Source organism: Ambystoma mexicanum, chromosome 2p, assembly GCF_040938575.1.
Source record: "Ambystoma mexicanum isolate Mex_15411 chromosome 2p, UKY_AmexF1_1, whole genome shotgun sequence".
NCBI lineage: Eukaryota > Metazoa > Chordata > Amphibia > Caudata > Ambystomatidae > Ambystoma > Ambystoma mexicanum.
In genome coordinates, this window is record NC_090923.1 from 1,471,461,872 (window position 1) to 1,471,485,712 (window position 23,841).

Genomic DNA, 23,841 nt, shown 5'->3' on the forward strand with positions numbered 1-23,841 from the left:
AGGGAGGTCCCAATCCTTATACCTCAACCTTTCAGAAACCAAGCGTGAAGGTTGAGGGATCTGACCTCTTGATGGAGAACCTGACTCCCCCTCCCGTGAAAGCAGATCGTCTCGGTAGGGAAGACGACGTGGAGGGCAGATGGACAAGTCGAGAAGGTCCGGGTACCACGTCCTCCGGGCCCACGCCAGAGCAATGAGGATCATACGGGAACCGAACCTCCGTAACCTCTGCAGTACATGCGGGATGATGGGGACTGGAGGAAACGCGTACAGCAGTGGGAATGACCACTCCACCACAAACGCGTCTCCTAAGGCTCCTTTTGGAGGAAATTTCCGCGAGCAGAACCTCTCGCACTTCCGGTTGACACTGGAGGAGAAGAGAGCCACTTGAGGGGTCCCCCAAATGGCAAAGATCTCCAGGAGAATCTCCTGAGCCAACTCCCACTCATGAGAGATGTGCTCTGCCTGCTCAGAGCGTCTGCCATCTCGTTTTTGTCTCCGGCCAGATGACCTGCCGAGATCGAAACTTCCTGCTGTATTGCCTAGAACCAGAGCTGCATTGCCTCCCTGCACAGAGGAAGTGACCCTGGCCCCCCTTTTTGTTGAGGTAGTACATGGCCACCGTGTTGTCCGTCAGGATCAGGACATTCTTCCCTCGCACAGTCGGCAGAAAAGCCTTCAGGTCTAGCCTGACGGCCCTCAGCTCCAACAGATTGATATGGAGTCTGGACTCTGATGGAGACCAACGACCGCTGACTGTCAACTTGTTGGCATGAGCTCCCCATCCCGTGAGGGATGCGTCCGTCACGATCGTCGCCTCTGGCCAGGGTAGCCAAGGTAGCCAAAATGGAGCCCCCTTCATCAGATTGTCTTCGACGGCCCACCACAGAAGGTCCTGGGCGACCGAGGATGGCACCTGAACAGGGTCCGACATCCTGCCGGAGGACTGAGACCACTGGAGCTTGAGTGCCCATTGCAAAGATCTCATGCGCAACCTGGCCTCTGGCACCAGAAGAATGCAGGATGCCATGAGGCCGAGCAATCTCAAGAACTCGAACGCTGGGAGACTCTGGGCAAGCTGAAACTTGTGCACCATCTGCTGAATGTGATGAGCCCTCACCTGGGGGGGGAAACACTGCCCCAGGAACGTATCGAGCACTGCTCCGATGTACTGGAGCCTCTGAGTTGGTGTCAAATGGGACTTCAAGTTGAGGGAGAAGCCCAGCTTGTGGAGGGAGTGGCAGGTACCGACAGATGATCCAGGACTTGCTCGGGAGAGCGCGCCCTGATCAACCAATCGTCCAGGTTGGGGTAGACGTGAATCCTCCCTTTCCTGAGGTGCGCTGCCACCACTACCATGAGCTTGGTGAAGACCCTCGGGGCGGAGGTCAATCCGAACGGCAGGACCCGAAACTGAAAGTGCGAGTCGCCAACCACGAACCTCAGGTACTTCTTGTGCTTTGGATGTATCGGCACATGAAAATAAGCATGCTTGAGGTCGAGAGACACCAACCAGTCCTGAAGCTGAAGGGCCTGGAGGACTTGAGAGAGAGTAACCATCTTGAACTTGTCCTTCCTGAGGAGTTTGTTCAAACTGAGCAAGTCCATGATGGGTCTCAATCCCCCGTCTTTCTTGGAAATCAAAAAATAAGGGGAATACCATCCCTTGTTCCTCTCCGCTCCTGGCCGGTTCAATCTTGCTTGGAGGTTGACGTGCCGCCCTGCGGTTCTGGACGATGACGGCAACGGCCCCTGACGGCCTCAGAGCGGCCCCTGTTGGCTTCCTGGGTGGAGGAGCGTGAGGGTTGGCAGTAGGAGGCAAAGCCCCTGTGGAAACCCCTCGGAGACCGGCTAGACTTTCCTCCTGAGGAACTAAAGGACGGCCGTCGTCGTAGCGTGCCTAGGGCACGTGCCGTCTCCGTATCCGTCTTGATGGCCTGGAGGGATTCATCCACAGCTTTTCCAAACAGGTTGTCCCCGTCAAAGGGCATGTCCAAAACGCTTGTCTGGAACTCCTGTCTAAAGTTGGTGGCCTTGAGCCAGCCACGACAGCGAAGGTAGACGCGGTTTCCCATCTGGCGGAATCCCGCGTCTGCAATGTCCATGGCCACCGTGATAGCGTGATCCGATGCCACCTCACCTTCTTGAAGGATTTCCAAAACCTCAACCCGCTTGCCGACGGGGAGGAAGTCTAGGAGCGGAGCTAGCTTAAACCACAGCTCCCGGTCGTATCTGGCCACAATCGTGAGGGCATTGGCAGCATTGACCGCCACAGAGTAGATAACTTTCCTACCCATAGAGTCCAATTTTTTCCCCTCATTGGATGACGCTGAAGACGTTGAGCTCAATGATTTCTTCCTGGCAGCCGCCGAGACAACCGAGTTTGGTGACAGTGACAGTCGGGACCGCAAGCATTTGGGTCTCCCTTCGCTAGAGCTGTAGAGGGGTTTTACATCAGACCCAGCCCTTTGTCCCAAACATCGTCCAGTAGCAGGACCGAAAAGATGGTCTTCCTCTTCGCCTCCCGGCGCCGATACAAGAAGGCCTCATTTTCCTCCAGCATGAGCTGGAAAAGCTCAGATGCTCGGGCGATCATTGCATGGAACGATCCTATCTCGTCCGGAGGAGAGGCTCTGGGCAGAGGCGATGGGAAGTCCCCATCCCGCCGTCGTCATCCGTGCCTGTCGTTCAGTCTCCCTTGTGGGGAGAGGGGCGGTGGAAAGGGTGACAAAAGGGGGCAAGGAGGCATCAGGTGTCTCCTCTTCTGACCGGCGGTTCCCCTGGTGTCAACGGGGTGACCGGCACCGACGTAGCGGGTGGGGCAGATGGAGAGGTTGCCTCCTCTGTATCTCGGACACCGGTGAAAAAAAAAGTTATGTAATACTTCGCACCAACCACTAGATGTAGATCTATGAAAAACATGTGATTCTAAGCAGATCCACAAGCCGCAGAAACTAGGTTATTCTACCTGGCAGGATTTTAAAGAATTTGCAAGACCTGTAAAACAAAAAATATTTACACAGTGCCATACCACCACAGCAAAACTCAGAATTTTCACCATAGCAAAACTCAGAATTTTCAAACGCAATCACAGTGGTGCTTCACAAAATGATGATCTGCAATAGCGATTATCACCTCATACACAAATTCCCCCCTGCTGAACATGTGCCCACATACTAGGCACAATCTCATGATCTACCAGGCAATGTTGTCCATGGCAATACTCTCTTGGGATATTGTCCCGGTGTCCAACACACCCCAGAATGGCACACCTGGGATTAGCCTTTCAATTTTGTATTTAGGCACCATCTGGTCACTGCATAAGTAGGACTACCACTGCATGGAAGAGCTTGGGCTTACGCAGTCACAGTTCGCCTGTGTCGTGAGAAGTCCCAGCTGCTGTCTCATCATTGGTATGGGGACGTGGGGTGGGTGCAAACTGTATACATCCCAGTAGCAGTGCTGCAGGTGGTTCAGGAGGGCAGTTGTACCCAGTGAATGGGTAGCAGAGCTCTACCCCCTACCAACGGTTTTAAACTACGGAACAAGGTGCAATCCAAGGCTTCAGCTTCTGCTGTTGAAAACCCATAATGCACCTTAAAATAATCTCAGGCCCAAGATTAAGACAAAGGGGAGCGGGGGCTGTCTTCCTGTACTTTTGAAGGGACAACTGAGCCTTCCTTGAAATCTCTCTGAGCCTTGTGCCGCCTCCTGACCCCTGCATTAGTGGCTCCCGTGCTACTGCCTGCATTATCAGCTCAGGGTCCTACACCAACGTTTCCACCATCACCCCTAGCACAGTCATACCCACCAATACCACCAACATTTAGCATCATCTTCAGCTGGCCAGCAGATGGTGTGCCCCAGCCTGAGAATGTTCAGGATATCTCCATCTCCACTTTATTGTCCAAAGATCAGGATAAGTGATCCACATCTCCCTTTTGATCCAGAATGCTATACTCCTCCTACACCGACAGCACCACATCAGATTCCCAACTCTGCCACCCCTCAACCCCCCAAAAAGTTAAACAAAACCTTTTTTCCCCCAGAATTAAGAAAACAGTACATGTTTATCAAAATTAACAAAATGTTTAAAATTCAAATAATAACTCAAAGAAAATGATTCCCTAACAAAAAGAAAAAATGTGTTCCAAGAAAACCTGTCTCAAAAGATTTTTTGACAACATTAAAAAACCCAGCAGAAAACAGTTTTCAAATGCCATTACACACAAATCCCTGAAAAGAGAAAGAAATCCTCCATACCCATCAACAATGTCTGGAGCGTTTATTCCTTTTGGAATACTCATGCCAGAGCCCAAAACCCCAGAGATTAGGTTTTCCGTTTATGACTGGGACCCCTCAGGAAGCATTACTGGCATTTAAGCACACAGATGAAGGGGTGTCTCACAGAGTTGCGTTAAGTACCTACTGGGTCTTGATTTGAGAAGCTTTCTGTAGTTGAATTAGTGGGAGACACTTCACAGAAATTACAGACTTCCAAATTGTGGAGGGGCCCTACAATTCCAGAATACTTACCTGGATATTTTACTGGCCTCCTCAATTTTCCATATTAAAGTCCTGGATCATCTTGTGGTATAGCAGGTAAAAGCTTAGCATGGAGAGACCAAAAAGAACAACGAGTGGGCAAGGGTTTACTGGATATTGATACTGGAGGCAGACCGTGTGTTACCAAGTCCCAAAGCTGTGACAGGAAGCACCAACATATCATGCCACCTGTTTTTCAACAGCATTGACTGTTGTGAGAAGGCATGAAGTCAGCTAGTTCACATCAGAGGGGGCACAGAATAACAATTGGGAAAGCAAGTGGAGAAACCTAAAAGCTGGTTGCAAAGCCAGAATTTGTATTTTGGCGATTCCAGGGGCACCTTTTGGGGCCCGTCAACTTTTTGCCTTTTCTGCACCTCATATTTGATCCCTTTGTCTCTTTTTGGCAGCCAGAGAGGCTTATCCTTAAGTCTTCCTGCCATTACATCACTTTACATAAAAAGGTATATATTGTTGGGTCGTCCAATGCGTCCAGCCCCAGGGTTTCACCTCAGGGTCCCCATTTCTGCCCAAAGGTGATTAACACTCTACACAGGTTTCATTGACTAGGGTAGTGGCAGCAATACTTTAAATTTAAGCTGTACCAGGGAAGCAAACTAGTTTACTGCATTGATAACCCCAATGTACCATTTCTGTAGCCAATGGAATACCAATGAATTTTTCTTTTTAAAGCCTGCTCTCTACCATTTTGTGTTTCAAGGCTTCTCTTTATCTAGGCGACAACAAAGTGGCTTCAAAATGGCCGTTCTGAACATGTGGGCTCTTTGTGAGTCCTACATGGCAGCCTCCATATTGGTCATAACTGGTTTGTGCCAGAATAGGTACCTGGACTATCCCTCTCACTTATTGTGGAGTGACGAAGGCTATGTGGTAGTTCCACTGACCACCTAACGTGGTTGGGCATCTGACCCCAAGCCCCTTTGCGGAATGTTATTTAGGTTTTTTCCTGAACCTGTTGTACTTGTGCATTCTGGTTACTTGGAGGTGGTAGGTCTGACTACATTCTGAAGAAGTTTTCCAGCCGTTTTAAAGCCTTCACTCGGAAAAACCGGCTAACTGCAGAGGCATGGGCATACCCCGTTTTTTTTGTTGCCACTGGATGTCCAGTCCATATTTCTTTCAGATTCCTGTGAACTCCCCACATCTGTTGGGTCAAGCTCCTCAATCTGGAACGGTTTTCTGGCATGTTCACCGCAACATACCACCAGAATCCCCACATCTGCTGTGAGTCACTGGCAATGTCCAGAAGGTGGCCAATGCCTCAACTGCCCACCAGATCTCCTGTGCAGGGCGTCCAAGGGTACCACCAGCCATTGTCCACTGTCCTGGGAACTTTTGATGCTGTGCTATTGCCTTCTGTGGTTGACAATTGCAGAATCTGCACATGTGGGCTAATGAAGTCTTACCTTAATGTATGCTTCTGGGCCTTCAACTTTTGTCATTCATTCCCCTGGAACTGTGAACTTACGCCTGATTCTAAAATTGACTTTGTGGTACTTACCTGCCCCTAGACATTTTATTCTGAATTCCCTAGTGGTTCAGTGAGCTGTGGACCACGTTCCAAAATTTGTGAACTCATGTTTGCTTTTATATTCTTATTTTAAGTCATACCCTGCATTTCTATTATGGCGAATTCCGTTTCAGACCAACTTATTCTGGCAAATGTGTATGTGTTGCGCTGAAATGTTTAAGGAAGTTAACCATTACTAAAATGTTTTATCAACTCTTTGAAGCTTTTAGCTATGTTTACAACGGTTTCATTTTCCCTACGGCTATAATGTACTTTTATAATGCCCTGGGAGTCTGAACGATTGCAGATTAAAGGGGTAGTTCACTCAAAAATATTTAAAAAGATGGGCCATAATCAAAAATATATATAAAGACATTTTTAAAGAAGTTCCTAGGTAAAATGTTGTGAAATGAGCCTCAAAGTTTTCATATGGGGACATCCATTTTGTGAAATGAAGCAGCCTCCTCTGTTCATGTTGAGCTCTGCTCTCACTGCACTAATCAAGCAAAAGCCCCCTACTGGGAGCTTTTATTACTGCTGTGGCTTGGTGCACAGAATTGCTGGCACTTTCGCTTTAGTCTCCCGAGCTCAACAAACAAAAAATAAAAAATAAAGGGAAGTGGCAGCACTCACAGGGAGCCAGACAGCATTCTCTGTTCTCCGACAGTAATAAGCAAAAGCTCCCAGTAGGGGGCTTTTGCCTGATTAGTGCCGTGTGAGCAGAACTTAACATGAACAGAGGAGGCTGCTTCATGTCACAAAATGGAAGCCTCCTAGTGTTAAAAAAAAATAAAATAACATTTATATATATTTTTGATTAAGGCCCATCTTTTTAAACAATAACATTTTTGAGTGAACTACCCCTTTAATCTGCAATCGTTCAGACTCCCAGGGCATTATAGAAGTATTAATGCACAGTCAAGTATTAATACATTATAGCCGTAGGGAAAATGAATGAAATAACCAAGCTGAGAATATTCTTTGCCTTTTTGCGCCCCGATATCCCCGGGTCTGGTGCGCACTACAAATGTTAAACACAACTAAACTAAACTATAGGCTTTAGGGATTATCATATTGGTCCTTCTCTTTAAAATGCCTCCGTTTTTATCCCATACCCTATATGTTAGGTGCAGACCAGGACTAGGGCCTTGCACATATACTATGGTCTGGTTGTGTCTTTAGGATACTATAAAAAAAACATGTGCAGGACCACAGTGTGCTTATTCGTTTGATGGTTCCCTGGTTTTCCCCACCCGTTATTTAATATGGGGTGCTCACCTCTAGTAGAAATGCCACTGATGGACAATGGGATTAGGAGTGTCCTTGTATAAGCCTTGATATCTTTAATACTGTGCATTATTCATGGAGAACGTATTTGAATTAAAAGTTGTGCGTGTGACTTATTTTCAGTATATCTGTGAAAAGTATTTTCTATGAAGTGTGTGTAGACTAATTGCCCCTTTGTGTCAGCCTACTACCTCAGAGTTAAGTCCTGTCCACCTAAGCTACCATAAGAGGTTTAGCTTCCATTTCTTATCAGGTGTTAGCCTTTCCCCCCCAAGGTTAGTAGTTGGAGTGTCCTCGGAGGGTAGTTCAAAAACTGGCCAGACACTGGTCAAAAACGTCTGGAAGGAGCCAGAGAAAAGGACGAGGTGTAGGATGCGGAAATATGTGGTGCGCAATATTGCATTTAAGCATGACCGCCAATGTTTTTCTGAAGCTCTTGCTGGGCAATGCGTGATCTGGGTTGTGCCACAACCATATAGGGCATCCCTTGAAACAAAGAGAGGAGCGACAGGATTTATCAGCACAGTTGATCATTTCCTCATCACTAGCAGAACATCATTAACCATAGTCTTTTGGGAAATGAAGCAGTTTTTTTTTTTTCAAAGATCCTCCAATCTTGTGGAAACATATGAATAGGAGATGTGTAGTGAATGCTTATAGACCTGGATGCCATTGAGGTATTTGATATTTTCTTAGATCATAATGGCAGTGCAGTAAAATATATCCATATCTTGCATAGTCCAAACCTGTGATACCGAGAACCGCACTACCACTTGGGCAAAAGGCCAATATATTTGACAGTTTCCTAACCCGTTTACCAACTTCATTTACTCTTGGGTCTTCATTGGAGGCCTCAGTAACAAGACCAATGTATGTGCTCCCATAGGGACAGTAAGCACCTTCAGTGAACCCTTTGCCTCTGTGCTAGTCTCCTCACATTGCTCGGTGTGTACACTACACTTGTTCATGGCAGCCTTTTTGGGATTCTAAAGCGGTCCAGCTTGCCCTTTCCCAGAAGTGTCCTACATAGTGCTGACAAATCAAGTACAGTGTCCAATAACATTTTATTACCACCATCTGGACAGTGAGACCGGTGCAGCTTCTCCACCTGACAAGCTCCCTGCCAGGTTCTGAAGCACCTCTTCCACTGCAACTCTTCTACCTTAGTGTGTCACTGTTGTCCAGCTTAAATGGAGACCCACCACCAGCTTCTGCCTCACTGCCACTACAGAACCAGAACACTGGGACCATCTGTAAACACCCAAATTCTTCCTGACAAGAGTTGACTGGTCTAAGTCAAAATCTCAGAGGTATTACACAGAGCTGTTCGGTCAACATAGCTCGCCTTTTGGAAATTCTTCAAATGAACGTGAAATGAATGTCTTATTCTTAGCAATGTGTGGATAGTGCAACATCTGGACCAATATTCCACTCAGTCTATGATGAACAGCCAATCTTAACTCTGTCTATGATTAACTATGGTAGACAAAGACACAGTTGAGTGCACACGTCTTATAGCATATACAACTTCTTTTCAAAAGCCTCAGTTTACCTTGAACCTTGCAGTGGGCCCTTACTGGGTAATTACTGAGAAATGTCAGCTTATTTCTTTATTGGGCATTTGTAAGGTGCTTATACCTCAAGAAAATTGTGTTTCAAAGCGCCCACAGGCCAAAGGGAAGGGAATAAGGGAAACAAAAGACAATGGTAAGGGACTAGTTTCTTACCTGTAACTCCATTTCTCCAGCGTTGGTATCTTTCATGAATTCACATGCTGTGAATATTTCCCGCCATCAGGCTGTGAAAACTCAGTAACTTTAATTTAGCGTTTTCCTATGGAAGACTTCGACACTTTAGTGTCCTATCAACGTCCTTTTTGGGTGCTTTACACTACACCAATAGATTGTCTGATATAAATAGCCCCGCGGCTTCCCTTCAGATTTTAACCTCCAAAGTAGAGGAAACCTGAACTAAGGTTTGCCCGCAGGGGCGGCCGGTGGGCGCATGTGAATCCATGAAAGATACCAACGCTGGAAAAAATGGAGTTACAGGTAAGAAACTACTCCCTTCTCCAGCATTGGATCTTTCATGGATTCACATGCTGTGAATAGATTCCAAAGCAGTATAATAAATATGGCGGTGCATGACAGGCAAACCATACTCCATGTCTTAGGACAGAGATTTACACCCAAAGAAAAACATCCATCAGTATGCATGATAACAAAACCCAGCAAGTGAAAGAATAACAGAAAACCCCCGAAGCTGCAGGGCCTACGTTACTGAAACAGGCGGAGGACTGCCCGTCCCACCCACATATCTTCCACGTGTTGCTGCCCCAGACAGTAACGCCTGGTGAAGGTATGCAGCACCGCCTAGAATGCCGCCTGGCAAATTTCACTGAGCGGTATTCCAGCCCATAGCGCCGCCAATGACGCCGTAGACCTTGTGGAATGGGCTTTAGGATTGTCCCTCAACGGCTTGCCAGCTTTCCCATGACAAAATTAAATTGTAGAGGAGACCCAACGGGAAAGTCCTCGCTTGGAAATACAAAGTCCCTTGTTGGAGGGACCAAATGCCACAAACGGCTGTTTCGACATCCGGAAACCTTGAGTACGGTCCAGATAAAACTTCAGCGCCCTCTTGACGTCCAGGGAATGCAGGGCTTTTTCTGCCGGCGTGGACGCATTAGCAAAGAACGAGGGCAAGGCAATTAAAGCATGTTTGTGAAATGCCAAAGGCACTTTTGGGATAAAGTACGGATTAGTATTTGTATTTTGGTTTTTTGTAATGCGCACCTTGCCCTGGGGCATCTGGGCGCATGATTTGAAGGCAGTGGTTACAGACATTCAAAGCATTACATCAAGTAAGAATAGACAGTAGCCAGGAGAACTTTGTCCCTCATGAATCGCAGCTATGGCGAGTGATTGACAAGTGCCTGCAACTCTGACACCCTTCTGGCAGAAATGATCGCAACCAGAAAAGCGACTTTCCACAATAGGAACTTTAAAGACGCCGTCGACAGGGGCTCTAACAGCGGTTTCATGAGAGCAGAAAGAACCACATTGAGACTCTATACCGGAGCAAACCTCCGAAAAAGTCCTTTAATCAACCTGTCACTAAACAGAGGAGTAGCAAGGTATCATCTTGTGAACCTGGAAATGGCCGCCAAATGTACCTTGATCGAGGACAATGCCAGGCCTCCCCTGCTCCAGGTGCAGCAGGTAAAGGAGAATCTGGGCCAGAGAAACTTCCAACGGCTCCACCTGCTGTTGCCCCACACACCAGGCACAGAACCTTGCCCATTTATTACCATACAAGACATTGGTAGAAGGCGCCCTTGCCGCCTCCAGGATCTGGCGTGGTCAGGAGCCACATTGCCAGGCTGAGAGATGCTGGATCGTGATGCCACACTCTGCCCTCGTCCTGCGAAAGCAAATCCTGCTCTGTTACCAGACGAAGCGGCTCTTCCACTGCGAGATGAAGGAGATCTGAGAACCAGGTCTGCCTGGGCAAGAATGGGGCAACCAAGGTCACTTTGCATGGGTATTTTTGAGCACCAACTGGATCGTTCTCCGAATCAGTGGAAACACATACACAGAGACCCGTCCACGGGAACGAGAATGCATCCCCTCTCAACTCCGGATGAGCCACTCTGCTGGAAAACTCCAGGCACTGCTTGTTGTTCTGCGTGGCAAATAAGTCTAGAGGGGGGAAACCCCCATTTCTGGAAGGTTCTTGTCACCTGTTCCTTCTTCAGCGTCCACTTGTGCAACCGACTTGTGTTCCTGCTGAGCGCATCTGCCTGAACATTCTGGACCCCGGCAGATGGTAAGCCGCAATGTAAATTCCCTGAGCAAAGGCCCAATGCCAGACCTCCTGAGCCTCCCTGGACAGGATCCAGGAATGCGCGCCGCCTTGCTTCCTCAAATAGAGCATTGTGGCGGTATTGTCGGTCAACACTCTCACCCCAGTGCCTTGAATGCGAGGCAGAAAAGATTTCAGAGCCCAGCGCACTGCTCTTAACTCCAGAACGTTGATGTGCAACACTGCCTCCTCCTTGGACCATAGGCCCTGGACCTGTGACTGGGCGAGGTGCGCCCCCCAACCCACCTGGGAAGCGTCTGATACAATCGTGAACTGAAATTCTGGTTCCAACAAGGGCATACCCTGTACAAGATTTTCTGTGCAAGTCCACCACCGAAGGGCCTCCACCAGCACCCGTGAGAGGACCACCTTGTCCGACCAGGACCCTCAGCACTGCAGCCACCAGTCTGCCAGGAATTCCTTCACCGGTCTCATTAACAGGTGGCAATTGGTGACGAGCGGGATGCAGGACGCCATGGAGCCCAGCAACGACATGCAACTCTGGACTGAGCCCACCGTACCCTGGCCCCACTCGCAAGCTTTTGACACTGCTTTCTCCACTCTTTCGCCGGAAGCCCTCGCCAGATTTTCTTGGGTGAGAAACTGAGCATCAAGAAACACCAAGTGCCTGGACGGCGTCAGATAGGATTTCCAAAGTTGACAGCGAACCCCAGCTGTTGTAACATGACCATGGACGCCTGGAGAGACTTCAAAGTCAGTTCCGGCAACAGGCCCCTTACCAACCAATCGTCCAGGTATGGGTACACATGATGGCCTTCCCTGCGGAGGAAGGCAGCCACCGGAGCCAGGCACTTTGTGAATGTCCTGGGAGCAGACTTCAGGCCAAACGGGAGCACACAGAACTGGTAATGATTGTCCCCGACCACAAAACGTAGTAACCTGTGGTGGATTGTCCGCATCGGCATGTGAAAGTAGGCGTCTTCCAGATCTAACAATGCCAGGAACCCTCCCGGCTGCACCGAGCGGATGACATCATGCAGTGTGAGCATTTTGAACTTCAGGCACTGCAGATTCTTGTTCAGCGGCCGGATCTAGAATAGGCTTCCACTTGCCATTGGGCTTTTTTATGACAAAATATCAGGAGTACACCCCCTGTCCCTGTTCAGACACCGGAACTGGTTCTATCACTGCTTTCGCTAACACGAGTTCCACCTCCTGCCGCAAGACTAGAAGATGCGGTTGCGCCACATGCATGGGCGGAATGGGGAGTGGAGGGTGCCAAAACTCCAACAAGTGACTGAGACGTACTGTATCCAGCACCCAGCGGTCCGTAGTGATAAGATGCCACTCGTCAAAGTGGTTCGCCACCCTCCCCCCAAGCAGACTGCCCAGCAGCTGAGGCGGAAGGACCTTTTTTACGTTGTGCTTTAAAGTCTCTGCTCTTCTGCGCCGACTGGAACGAGCGCCGGAAGCCTTGGGACGAATAGCTGGAGCGCCCGTAACCTCTGTCGCAGGAGGCGGCAAACTGAGCATTACCAGAGACTCCACGAAAGGCCCGGAAAGAGCGAAACGGCCACTCTGCAGGGAACCCCTGCAGACTTCGCTGTCTCCGTGTCTTCTTTCATCCCCTTCAGTGCCTCAATGATCTTTTCTCCAAAGAGCTGTTCATCCTCACAGGGCATATCCACTACTTTATGCTGGACTTCCGGACGAAAGTCTGTGCGCCTGCCTCCGGAGCACAACATCATTATTTATTTGCTTCTTCTTTATTCTTTATTCTTCTTTATGTTTACATTCTGCCATACATTATTTATTTGCTTGAAGCCTGACTCTGCCAGGTGCACAGCAATGTTTATGCTGTGGTTGGAGGCCCCCTCCCCCTCACGAACCAGCAGCATTGCATCCTTACAGTGTTGCTCCGGTTGATGATCTAATATCGGGGCCAACCGGTGCCATAGCTAACTGTCATACCTGGCCACAATGGCTAATGAATTTGCTGCTTTCACCGTAGTAGCCCCCATGGTCAGGACATTCTTCCCGAATGAGTCCTGTTTCCTGGCCTCACTGTCTGGGGGCGTAACACACTGTTGGCTTCTGGCCTTATGCCTGGCAGCTGCCACCACAGACTCCGGCGTAGGTTGCGACATTTGGGTGTCACTTCGGTTTCCTTAAACTTCTTTTCCAGACGCCCCTTTACCGCAGGTTCCGGAAAAAGATGGCGCATCGTGTGCAGACCCTCCTGCCACACGTGGTCCAAAATGGGGACCGAGAAGACCGACTTCTGTCGCTTCCCCATATGGTCGGACAGAAAACGTTTTTTTCGACGTTCTTCAGGAGCCAGGCCAAACTCCTTGCAAGCTTTTGCCATCCGGTGGAGACTGTTGCGTCGGGCTACTAGGCTGTTCCACCTCACGGTCCGTATCCCATGTATCGTCCCTCGTTGGCAACGAGGATGCCGTTGACAGGGTATCTCGAGGAGAACTCTCCTGACCAGAATCTGGCAATTACCCTTCCTCAGGATGACTTCTGGGACGGTCCAACCCAACCGGCAATGGCAACCGCACTGGAGGAGACCTCCTTGGGGCCTCACCAGGCACCCCCTCAACCACCGGAGCCAACGGGCTTGGAGGCGGCGGAAGCCTAGCATCCAACTGCCCCAACAACGACTGGAGTGTATTCAACACCTGCAAAGATAGCAGGGAATATTGATTCACCAACGGGTAAAGGGGTGGCCCCAACCCCCACCCCACTCGACATAGACTGGCGTTTACCTTGCAGACCCAGCACTGACGGTTCGAAAATCAGCTCTTGTTCCAACTACAGTCCCGAGGAAACAGAATACGCAGCCGGCTCTTGTTGCAGAATGTCCACCGGAAACATGGGCCCAAAGCCGGCAGATTGCCATGGCACCCCCATCGGCAACAAGTCATCCTCCGTTGGCAACAAGCCACCCTCCGTCTCCATCTGCGCCGTCGACAGCAACAACTGTCTACTGTCAGTCACGGCCGTGGATGGAGCCGACGACAGCACCGTCGACAACGGCAGTGCAGATTGTACCACCACAGTTGACAAGGTAACATCCGTCGACGACACCTTTGTCGTCGGGATTGAGACCTCCACGGGCTTAGCTTTCTCCGGTGAAGCAGACTTCTTGGAAGAAGAGCCGGAACGAATCTTCAACGAGTATCGGCTGGACGATGATCTATGATGGTCTTTAGACGACAAGCAGTTCAAAGATTAAGACTCCCTCGGCTTCAACTGTCCTCTGTCCGACAGCCCCTGATTTCTCGGGCCTACCACTGGACCCCTTTGACTTGTCCGGCTGATCCGACTTTGACAGCGAGGAGGCACTCGCCCCTTTCGAGTGATGTGACCTGGATGAAGAGGACTTGCTACCTCTCCCCACCTCAGACGTAGGCAACTCTGATCGTTGCTTCTTAGCAGGGGGTTCCGCCAACACCGCCCGTCAGTGCGCCGAGGTCTTGCCCCCCGTGACCGAAGACGTGCTCCGCCAGGCCGAACCTACCTCCGAAGCCGGTCAACAGAAGAGCCAGCGGTTGCAGTCTTTCAAATTCTTCTGAGAAAACCCTTGGCAGATCTCACAGGCATCCGCAGAATGATGGGGGTACAGACAGACAATCCGTATGGCTGTCCCCTTTGAAGACCCTAGGCTGCAGGTAGCACAAGGACTAAACAGCAATTTGTTCTGGGCCACAGATGACATGCTGGCTGTGTAAAACACGGAGAAACGCAAGGTGATCCCAACAGTTTGGAGATGGTTGAAATCTGAAGGGTAGTCGCGGGGCAAGGCTATTTATATCAAATGTCCTATTGGTGTAGCGTAAAGCACACAAAAAGGACGTCAAAGTTTTCCATAGAAAAACGCTAAATTAAAGTTACTGAGGTCTCCCAGCCTGACGACGGGAAATATTCACAGCATGTGAATCCATGAAAGATCCACTGCTGGATAAGTGCAAAATACAAAGCAGTCCTACTAGGCCTGGTGAACATTTGGATCGTGCAAGTGCAGAGAGAGACCGGACAGGTGAAAAGGGTAAGTGCTAGGGGATCCACAGAGGGGTGAAGTGCCGGGGAGACAGTTGCAAGGCAACAGGTAAGTGCAAGCGTTGGTTGCAAAAGACACAGGTAAGTGTCAGGCAGAGACCACTAGATGGAAGAGGGTTCACCAGCCCATACAATAAGTGCAGGCCTGTGAAACAGCTCAGGCCAAATGGTGCCTGACTGCAAGACCAGGGGGTGGGCAGATGTTGCGGACGATCGGACAGAAGGCCAGGGCCCAGAAGTACAAATAAGGGCCCAGGCCACCAATCACAGCTACTGTGGGGTTTAGCACAGGAGGGAGAGAGAGAAGGAGAAGAGGAGATTCTTGAGGTGTTTGAAGAACATGTGGAGATCTGGCTCAGGGTGGAGAGAAAGGGGGTGGCTGTTCCAGGGGAGGGAGCCAGCTGAGGAAAGGGAACAGCCGCCCACTCTCCGATAGAGAAGTGCCTGACAAGCAGAGAGTTGGGGTCGGAGGAGCGTAGGGATCTGGAAGGAGTGTATTTGGTGAGAGCAAGTTGTAGATAGTGTCCCCGGCCACAGACAACCTTATTGTCGACTACCCTTTTGAAGCTTTCTAAAATGAAATGTATACTGTATATGCACTCTTGAAATATAAAGTATATTTAATATATGCCCATGTGTGAACATGCATATGCATGTGTGAACATGCATATGTTAACTGATGAAATGCTTGTCTTGCCTGCATTACTGTCTACCATATTCCCCTTCTGTGAGCTAGCCTTGTTGGCTCGACCCCGACAGCACTAGGTGAGCCAGAGAAACCAAAGGGCAGCCCGTTTGCCTATACGTTTAATACTAGTTTGAGAATTCGTTATTTATGTAGCACTTTCGCCAAGTCGCTGTACATAGAAATTTTTTATATGTAACTTATCCAACCAAAGTTGTCTCATTTAATGACCGCTAATAGATGAAAGGTTGAGATGGCTTTATCAGGATACAACCTGCAGATCACGCACATCTCAGCAGCAAGCACAAAACCTGCTGAGCTACATTACTGGCATTTTGCAATATAAAATGGTTTCTAGCACTATAATTCCACTTCGCGCTGCTGTCAACTGGTGGTAATAGCACATACATGCATAGCGACTTATAAGTCCAACGCTGCAGAATCTCAGAACAAATGAAACTGGATTCCCCCACCCTTCACATCCATATCTGCTGCAACAAGCACCAAATCAAATATTCCTGCAGAGCATCAACGCTGTACCATTCTTTCCAGATCCTAGGTTAGTCAGGAATGAGACAGCCCCTCACTACAGATTTACAATTGTATTCACCTGTAGATGTTCCTCAATGTCCTTACGGTCATAGGTGATCCCACTGGGGGTGATACAAGGCTCCCTCATCAACTCGAAGCTGATCTTGCCACATAGGTAATCTGGGATATCACGCCTCTAAAAAGAAGGCAAGAGTGAAAACGAAAATTACAAATATCATGTAGCAGGACAACCGCTACCCAAATACAGTCTATTCCATTTCTGTTAGTGGCCTCCCTTGTCCTAAATTGCACAAAGTGGGGCCCATAACCTCCATGCCCTTTTCTATGTCATTGGCTCACCTTTCTCTTCTCATCAACCTGGGAGAACAACTCCTCCATATCTGCAAGATGTCTGTCCTGAAGAGCAAAATAAGAAACAGATCAGTGCATTTGACTATGCCTACTCGACAAAATTAGAGTTAACAAAATAATGGGGGGGTAGAGGGGAATAGCTTAGGGGCAACGGATTTGTCTTAGAAGCAAGACAACGCAGCGCAACAGGTTAAAAGTCTGATCCCGTGCTTCGAAACCATTCGCTGGTATTAAGTGCGTTCTAAAAGAACAAGTATACTTATAATGGCTTTTTTATTCAAGTTATGACGAAACTGAGTAACTGGCAGATTCCTACCCCTGGATAGGCAGTGTTGCTCTGGGGTTAACACAGCAAGGTCGCTGTTAGGCCATACCTTTGGTGAGACAGTGTTACTAGTAAACAATGTGGCCGGCACACTGATGGCAATACAGAACAACCACCAAAGGCTACCGCAGACTGAAGGTTGGAGTCATTATAGTAAATGATTACTCTGCACTAGACTTTACCACAGATTGACTGACAATTTGCATCAGAGCTCATGTGATTTAAGACCAGAAAATGATGATCGCTCTGAAAGTAGAGAAACAGAAAGGATCAGATCCTAGTATTTGGGTGCGAAATTTATGTAAAAGGTCATGACTAACTTGCATGCACTGCGTATTGAACCATTTGCAGAATCAGCACTGGTGTGTGATTCTGAGAGACCAAACTTGTGAATTGCACAATCTTAACAAGGCATAACCAGCATTCATGTAGATTACAGCATTAATATATTAGTAAGTCAACAGTATTCCAACCAGTGAACAAACAGATTGTCTACATTCCGATTACACAAAGGCTTTATACCTCGATGTATCTCAGCTATGACATCATCCTACGTGGCAAACAGTAAAAAACTATTGAAAGGAGGGAATGGTTAAGGGAACATATATACATATACTATTATATGTGTTAGGAACATAACTGGCTGCCCCTTACCTGGTAGGAATACCTTGGACTACCTCTAAATACGTATAATACAGATTAATAGCAGAATAACAGCTGCAGAGTGGCTTATGCATATATGTATAGTACACTGCTACATAGGACCTCATGATTGGTTGGCATTCTCTCCCCAAATTTGGACATTCGGCTCGTTAGCAGCATGTAAGCAAAGCAAAACGAAACTCAGGTGCAGGGAGCAACGTCAGACCACTGCCCACTTGGTCAATTAGCCTACCATCTTTCATCAGTTAGGCCCCAAGCCAAGGCTTCTTCTCTGTAGTTGACCTTGCTGACGGTTCTCGCCCTTGGGAATTTTCAGGGAGTGGAGGTACATCGCCATCTTCAGTTGAAGCTTAATGAATAGGCCTTGTTTGAGTCTTGCACCACGTGTGAGGAGACCACAATTTTGTCCATATCGACCTTTTATGAAGTGCTATTTATTTCAATATTTCAATTATGCTGGGTGCTATTACTCCTCTTGGCCTCTGGAGACTTGGTTGCTCCGTCTTGAATAGGCTTTCTGTATCTTTAATTGTTCAATACTTGGCATCTGCAAATGCTTTCTCCTTTACTTAATCTAAGATAAATATGTTGTGGTATGTAGCTTATCCTCTTTGACTCGCCTTGGTTACCCCCTTGATGTGGCATCCTTGATACAAGCCAAACAGATATGCTTTGCTATTCGCACAAAGCGGTTTTCCAGCGCCTGTCAGCTGTGCGGTTCTCTTCAAGGCTTAGTTGCTTATTTACACAGCATCGAGGTCCATCTTTTCATCAAGGTCGCTTTACTCCCGTTATATTATCTCCTGCAGCAAGCTTCTAGATGTCTGATCAACCTTGCGTTTCTGTGCATATACATTTGCTGATTTTCTTATTACTCATCTTTTTAGTATATATGATTTCTTCGTAATTCCATACGTTTCTCATGTTTGTTCAGTTACATCTTCATTCTTTAAAGTATTTGCATATTGTTTCAAAGTGTCCTTGTGTCTTCTCTTCATGATGACATTTTACTATGTTCGGATTTCACTTATAGCTATTCGATATCCATTGGTGTATGCAGACATCCTTCCACCATGAAACATGTGTACAGGTAAGCTATAAATGACATCACGTTAGTGTGAGGGAACATTCCATACGGTTGTTTGAGTGCATAATGTCTCTCATATCTTCGATGGGGTATTGGGATGATACCTGGTGTCATGCACAGTCTATTCCTGTTATTCTTGCAGTATGACGGAGGTGAGGGGGCGGGCACTAGAGAGGACGCGCACATCTGCCTCTCTACATTCCCCCCTCTGGTTGAGTCCTCGACCACCTCAATGTTCTTCCCCTTCTCTATGCACTTTGGTTTCTTCGGAATCCATATCTTCGTCACCCCCCTCAGGTCACCTGCATTCGTTATGTGCTCATCCACACTCCAGGTCATATAGAAACACTCCCCAGTCGGTTGACAGAATACCAAATGTCCTACATAGTTCTTATGATCCTTGGGGAAATACAACTTAATTCCTGGAAGTGCCAAGGAACTTCCTGCAGAGGAGCAGGTAGACGCATATACCCTAACTATGGCCCTCTCACCACCATCCTACTGTAACAGCAGGAGAAGAACAAGTTACGTACCCCTGGTAACGCTCTTTCGAATGGGTGTTCCTCCAACATATTCCTCATCTTTGAAATGTAGGCTCCACAGCTCGGCTGCTTTGGACATTTTTCATCAGAGGGCACCCTGCGTCAATGGCGTCGGGTCGATGTTCTTCGGAGGCCTCCGTCGAGGGTGACATCATCGGATGTTATAAGTAGCACGCACAGCGCCCATAGCCTCAGTTCTTGTTTTTTCTCCCTCTCCTCATGTAGCAGAAATGGCCACACAACGAGCCCGACCATACTCAGCCTTGTTGGAATGAAAGCTGTAATAGCATGGGAAATTCTACAGAGGGGTATGATGGGAGGGCGATGAGGGATACGTTGGAAGAACATCCAGTCAAAAGACCGTTACCTGGGGTAATTAACTTGTTCTTCGAATGGATTGTGTCCTCCAACATATTCCTCATCTCAGACTCCCAAAGCAGTATCCGTGATTGGAGGAGGGTGAAGAATTGAGCAAGACTGGAAATTAAAGGGCATTCCTCTGGTGGGATGAGTACGCAAGCCCTCAGAAGGGACCTTGCCCGGCAAAGTATAGCATTCAGAAATAGCGAGTATGATCCATCTAGACAAGGTCTGTTTTGACAAAGCCTGGCCCAGTTTGTGCCCTGTGTACCCCACAAAGAGCTGGTCAACCACTCTCACCTTGGACATTCTGGAACTATAAAAGCTCAAAGCACTCCTAGGGTCCAACCTATGAAGCCTTTCCTCTTCCTTACTACGATGCGGAGGAGGATAGAAGGCAGGCAGTACAATTTTCGGACTCAAATGAAAGTCCGAAACTACCTTAGGTAGAAAGAAGAGTCTGACTCTTAACACAGCCCTGTCCTTGTGGAATACAGTAAAGGGTGGCTTGGAAGAAAGTGCCTGCAACTCGCTCACTCTGCATGAAGATGTAAGAGCAACCAACAGAACAGTCCTAAAGGTTAACAACCTCAAGGGACACAAGTGCAATGGTTCAAATGACGCACCCATCAGATATTTTAAGACCAAGTTAAGGTCCCAAACCGGAACCTGAAACGGTGAAGGTGGGAACACATTTGTGGGCCCTTTCGGAAATTGAGTAACCAAAGGAATCTTAAAATAAGAGCATTCCTCGGATGAGCGCTTAAAGATGGAGAGCGCTACTAGGTAACCTTTAACGGTCTCCACCTGAAGACCCTTGTGGGCTAAAGAAAGAAAAAGGATAGAACATCCACGGTTGAACACTGAAAAAAATTAACACGCACCAGTCGCAGAACTTATTCCAATGGCAACGGTATAGAGACTTCGTTGCCGGCCGCCTGGCTGAATGCAACACCTCCATTACGTCATCAGGGAGGTCCCAATCCTTGTATCTCAACCTTTCAGAAACCCAGCGTGAAGGTTGAGAGACTTGACCTCTGGATGGAGAATCCAACCTTCCTCTCTTGGGGAAGACGTATCGGAGGACAGATTGACATTTCCAGAAGATCTGGGTACCACGATCTCCTGGCCCAATCCTGACCAACTAGGATCATGCAGGACCCAACCGCCTTAACCTCCTGAGAACCTGAGGAATGACAGGGACTGGAGGAAACACGTACAGTAACGGGAATTCCCAATCCACCACAAACGCAAACACAAAGGAAATTCTCCCGAGCATTACTGCTTGCACTTCCGGTTGGTCCCGGTTGCAAACAGATCCACTTGCAGGGTTCCCCAAAGGGCGGAAATCTCTTGAAGGACTTCCTGAGCTATTTCCCATTCGTGGGAGACTGTGCTCTGCCTGCTCAGAGGGTCCGCCGCTGTGTTCTCCTCTCCAGCTAGATGAACTGCTGCTAGGGAGATTCCTTCTCGAATTGTCAGAAGCAGAGCTGCATTGCCTTTCTGCACAGAGACAGTGACCCTACGCCTCCTCTCTTGTTGAGGTAATGCATGGCCACTATGTTGTCCGTCATTATCAGGACATTCTTCCTCCGCACAGACGGCAGGAAAGCCTTCAGTGCTAATCTGATTGCTCTCAGCTCCCAAAAGATTGATGTGCAGTGCAGTTTGGACTCTGATGGAGACCAACGACCGCTGATTGTCAGATGGTTGGCGTGAGCTCCCCATCCTGTGAGGGAAGCATCCGTCACTACCGTGACCTCTGGCCATGGCTGCCAAAAGCTGCTTCTTTCATGAGGTTTTCCTCGCAGGCCCACCACAGAAGACCCTGACTGGAACCTGAGGGCGATCCGACATCCTGCCTGAGAATTGGGACCATTGAGTCCTGAGCGCCCATTGAAGGGATCTCATCCTCAGACAGGCCTCCGGCACCAGAAAAATGCAGGATGCAAGGAGGCCGAGCAACCTTAAGAATTCGAAGGCCGGAAGACTCTGGGCATTCTGAAATTTTGTCACCATCTGGAGAATGTTCTGAGCCCTCACCTGGGGTGGCAAGCACTTCCCCAAGGACGTATCTAAGCCAGCACCGATGGACTGGAGCTGTTGGGAAGGTGTCATATGGGACTTCTTGAAATTGAGGGAGAAGCCCAGTCTGTGAAGGGAGTGACAGGTAACGCTGAGATGATTCAAGGCTTGTTCGGGAGAAAGCGCCCTGATCAGCCAATCGCCCAGGTAGGGGTAGACGTGAATCCCCCCCCTCTCCTGTGATGCGCTGCCACTACCACCATCAGTCTGGTGAACACTCTCAGGCAGAGGCCAATCCGAACGGCAGGACTCGAAACTGAAAGTGCGAGCCACCAACGGCGAACCACAGGTATTTCCTGTGCTTGATATGTATCAGCACATGAAAATAACCATCCTGAAGGTCCAATGACGCCAACCAATCCTGAAGTTGGAGGGCCTGAAGGATCTGAGAAAGAGTGACCATCTTGAACTTGTCCTTCCTGAGGAACGTATTCAAGCATCTCAAGTCCAAGATGGGTCTCAGTCCCCCATCCTTCTTGGGAATCAAAAAATAAGGGGAGTACCAGCCCTTGTTCCTCTCCGCTACAGGCGCAGGTTCTATAGCGCCTTTCTCTAGCAGAGTTAATATTTCCTGCACAAGGAGCGGATCTGTAACCCTCAGAGTGTACTCCAGGTGGATTGTCATGAGGCTTCCATAGAAAAGGAAGGCAGTACCCGTGGGCTATAGTTTCCACAGCCCACGCATCCGAAGTAATGGCTCGTCAATCTTCCAGATGCTGAGACAGCCTGCCCTGCCACCAGTGAGCTGACTGAAGGCCTCAGAGCGGTTTTGAAGCGGCAGTAGCAGAGCCTGATGGCAAAGAGGCTGCTGCTTGAGCGGCTTTGGCACCTCTACCTTGGTCACCACGAGGAAACTTACGTTGGCCTCTTTGACTGGCCATTCCACTCGCCCTTTCAAATGAGGAGTAGTAACAAAAAGGAACTACCCCTCCATTGCTGTCCCCTAGGACAAAAAGGCTGAGGCTGCCTGACAGCGGCGCCAAAAGACTTGCCACCTGCCTTAGAGGTCTGCAGCTTCTCAAGGTTCTCGTCAGCCTTGCTGCCAAAAAGGTGAGACCCGTCAAATGGCATGTTCAGAAGACGAGCCTGCACATCCGGTGCAAAACCCGACTTCCGCAACCACGCAAATCTGCATATGACGGTGCTCGTAGCCATGGATCTGCTAACACTGTCAGCAACATTCAACCCAGATTGAAGGGATTCACACATGGCTTCCTTGCCGTCCTTAATAGCCAGGAAGCCCTCCTTTTCTTCCGCTTTGGGAATGTGCTCAGCCGCCATGGAGATACAATCGCAGAGTGTGCGAAAAACTTGCCAAGGCACAAGAGGAGCTGGCCGCCTTTAGTGCCATACTCCCAGCCGAAAATACCTTGCATGCCCATTCATCCACGCGCTTATCGTCCCTATCCGGAGGGATGGTAGGGTACGCCGCCTGCTTAGAGGTAGCTGTGGCTGCCTGAACCATCAGACTCTCAGGAGTCGGGTGATAAGACAGTAGCCGGGGTCGCTACTGGAGGGGCGGTATTTTCGTGTCAAAGACTTGTTCACTGCCGGATTTGTCTCTGGGGTTTCCCCACTTCTTAGCCACCCGGTTCTGCAGAGCCACATGAAATATGGGATCGGTAGGAGGACCCTGATCCAAAATGTCCGTAAAATCATCCTGATCATAGTGGGTTGGAGGCCTGCCCCAGCCCACATACTCCACCACTTGCGACATAAGCTGTCGGTAAGAAGAGTCAGCATGCTCACCAGGGTCTGGCCTGCCGAACTCCAGCTCAGGCGAAGTGTCTATACCACTAGCATTATGCAAGGTATCACAGAGATCCTGCATACGACTCTCCTCCGAGATGAGGCATTCTGGCACATTAGGGATCCCAAACTGGAGACAAAAACGAGCCTCACCCACATCGGAATACTCCTCCTCCTCCTCCTCCTCAA

At 48.7% G+C, this 23,841-nt stretch overlaps 1 protein-coding gene across 6 annotated transcripts in view; it reads right to left on the reverse strand.

The window, feature by feature from the left end:
- Window positions 1-23,841, reverse strand: part of STUB1 (STIP1 homology and U-box containing protein 1) — a 465,879-nt gene that overhangs the window by 30,184 nt on the left and 411,854 nt on the right. For all 6 annotated transcript variants that reach the window (XM_069646080.1, XM_069646075.1, XM_069646076.1 and 3 more), the window contains 2 exons: window positions 16,830-16,886; window positions 16,549-16,665 (listed from right to left, as the gene is read on the reverse strand). In XM_069646080.1, coding sequence (XP_069502181.1) covers window positions 16,549-16,665; window positions 16,830-16,886 — 174 coding nt within the window. The remainder of the gene's footprint in view (window positions 1-16,548; window positions 16,666-16,829; window positions 16,887-23,841) is intronic.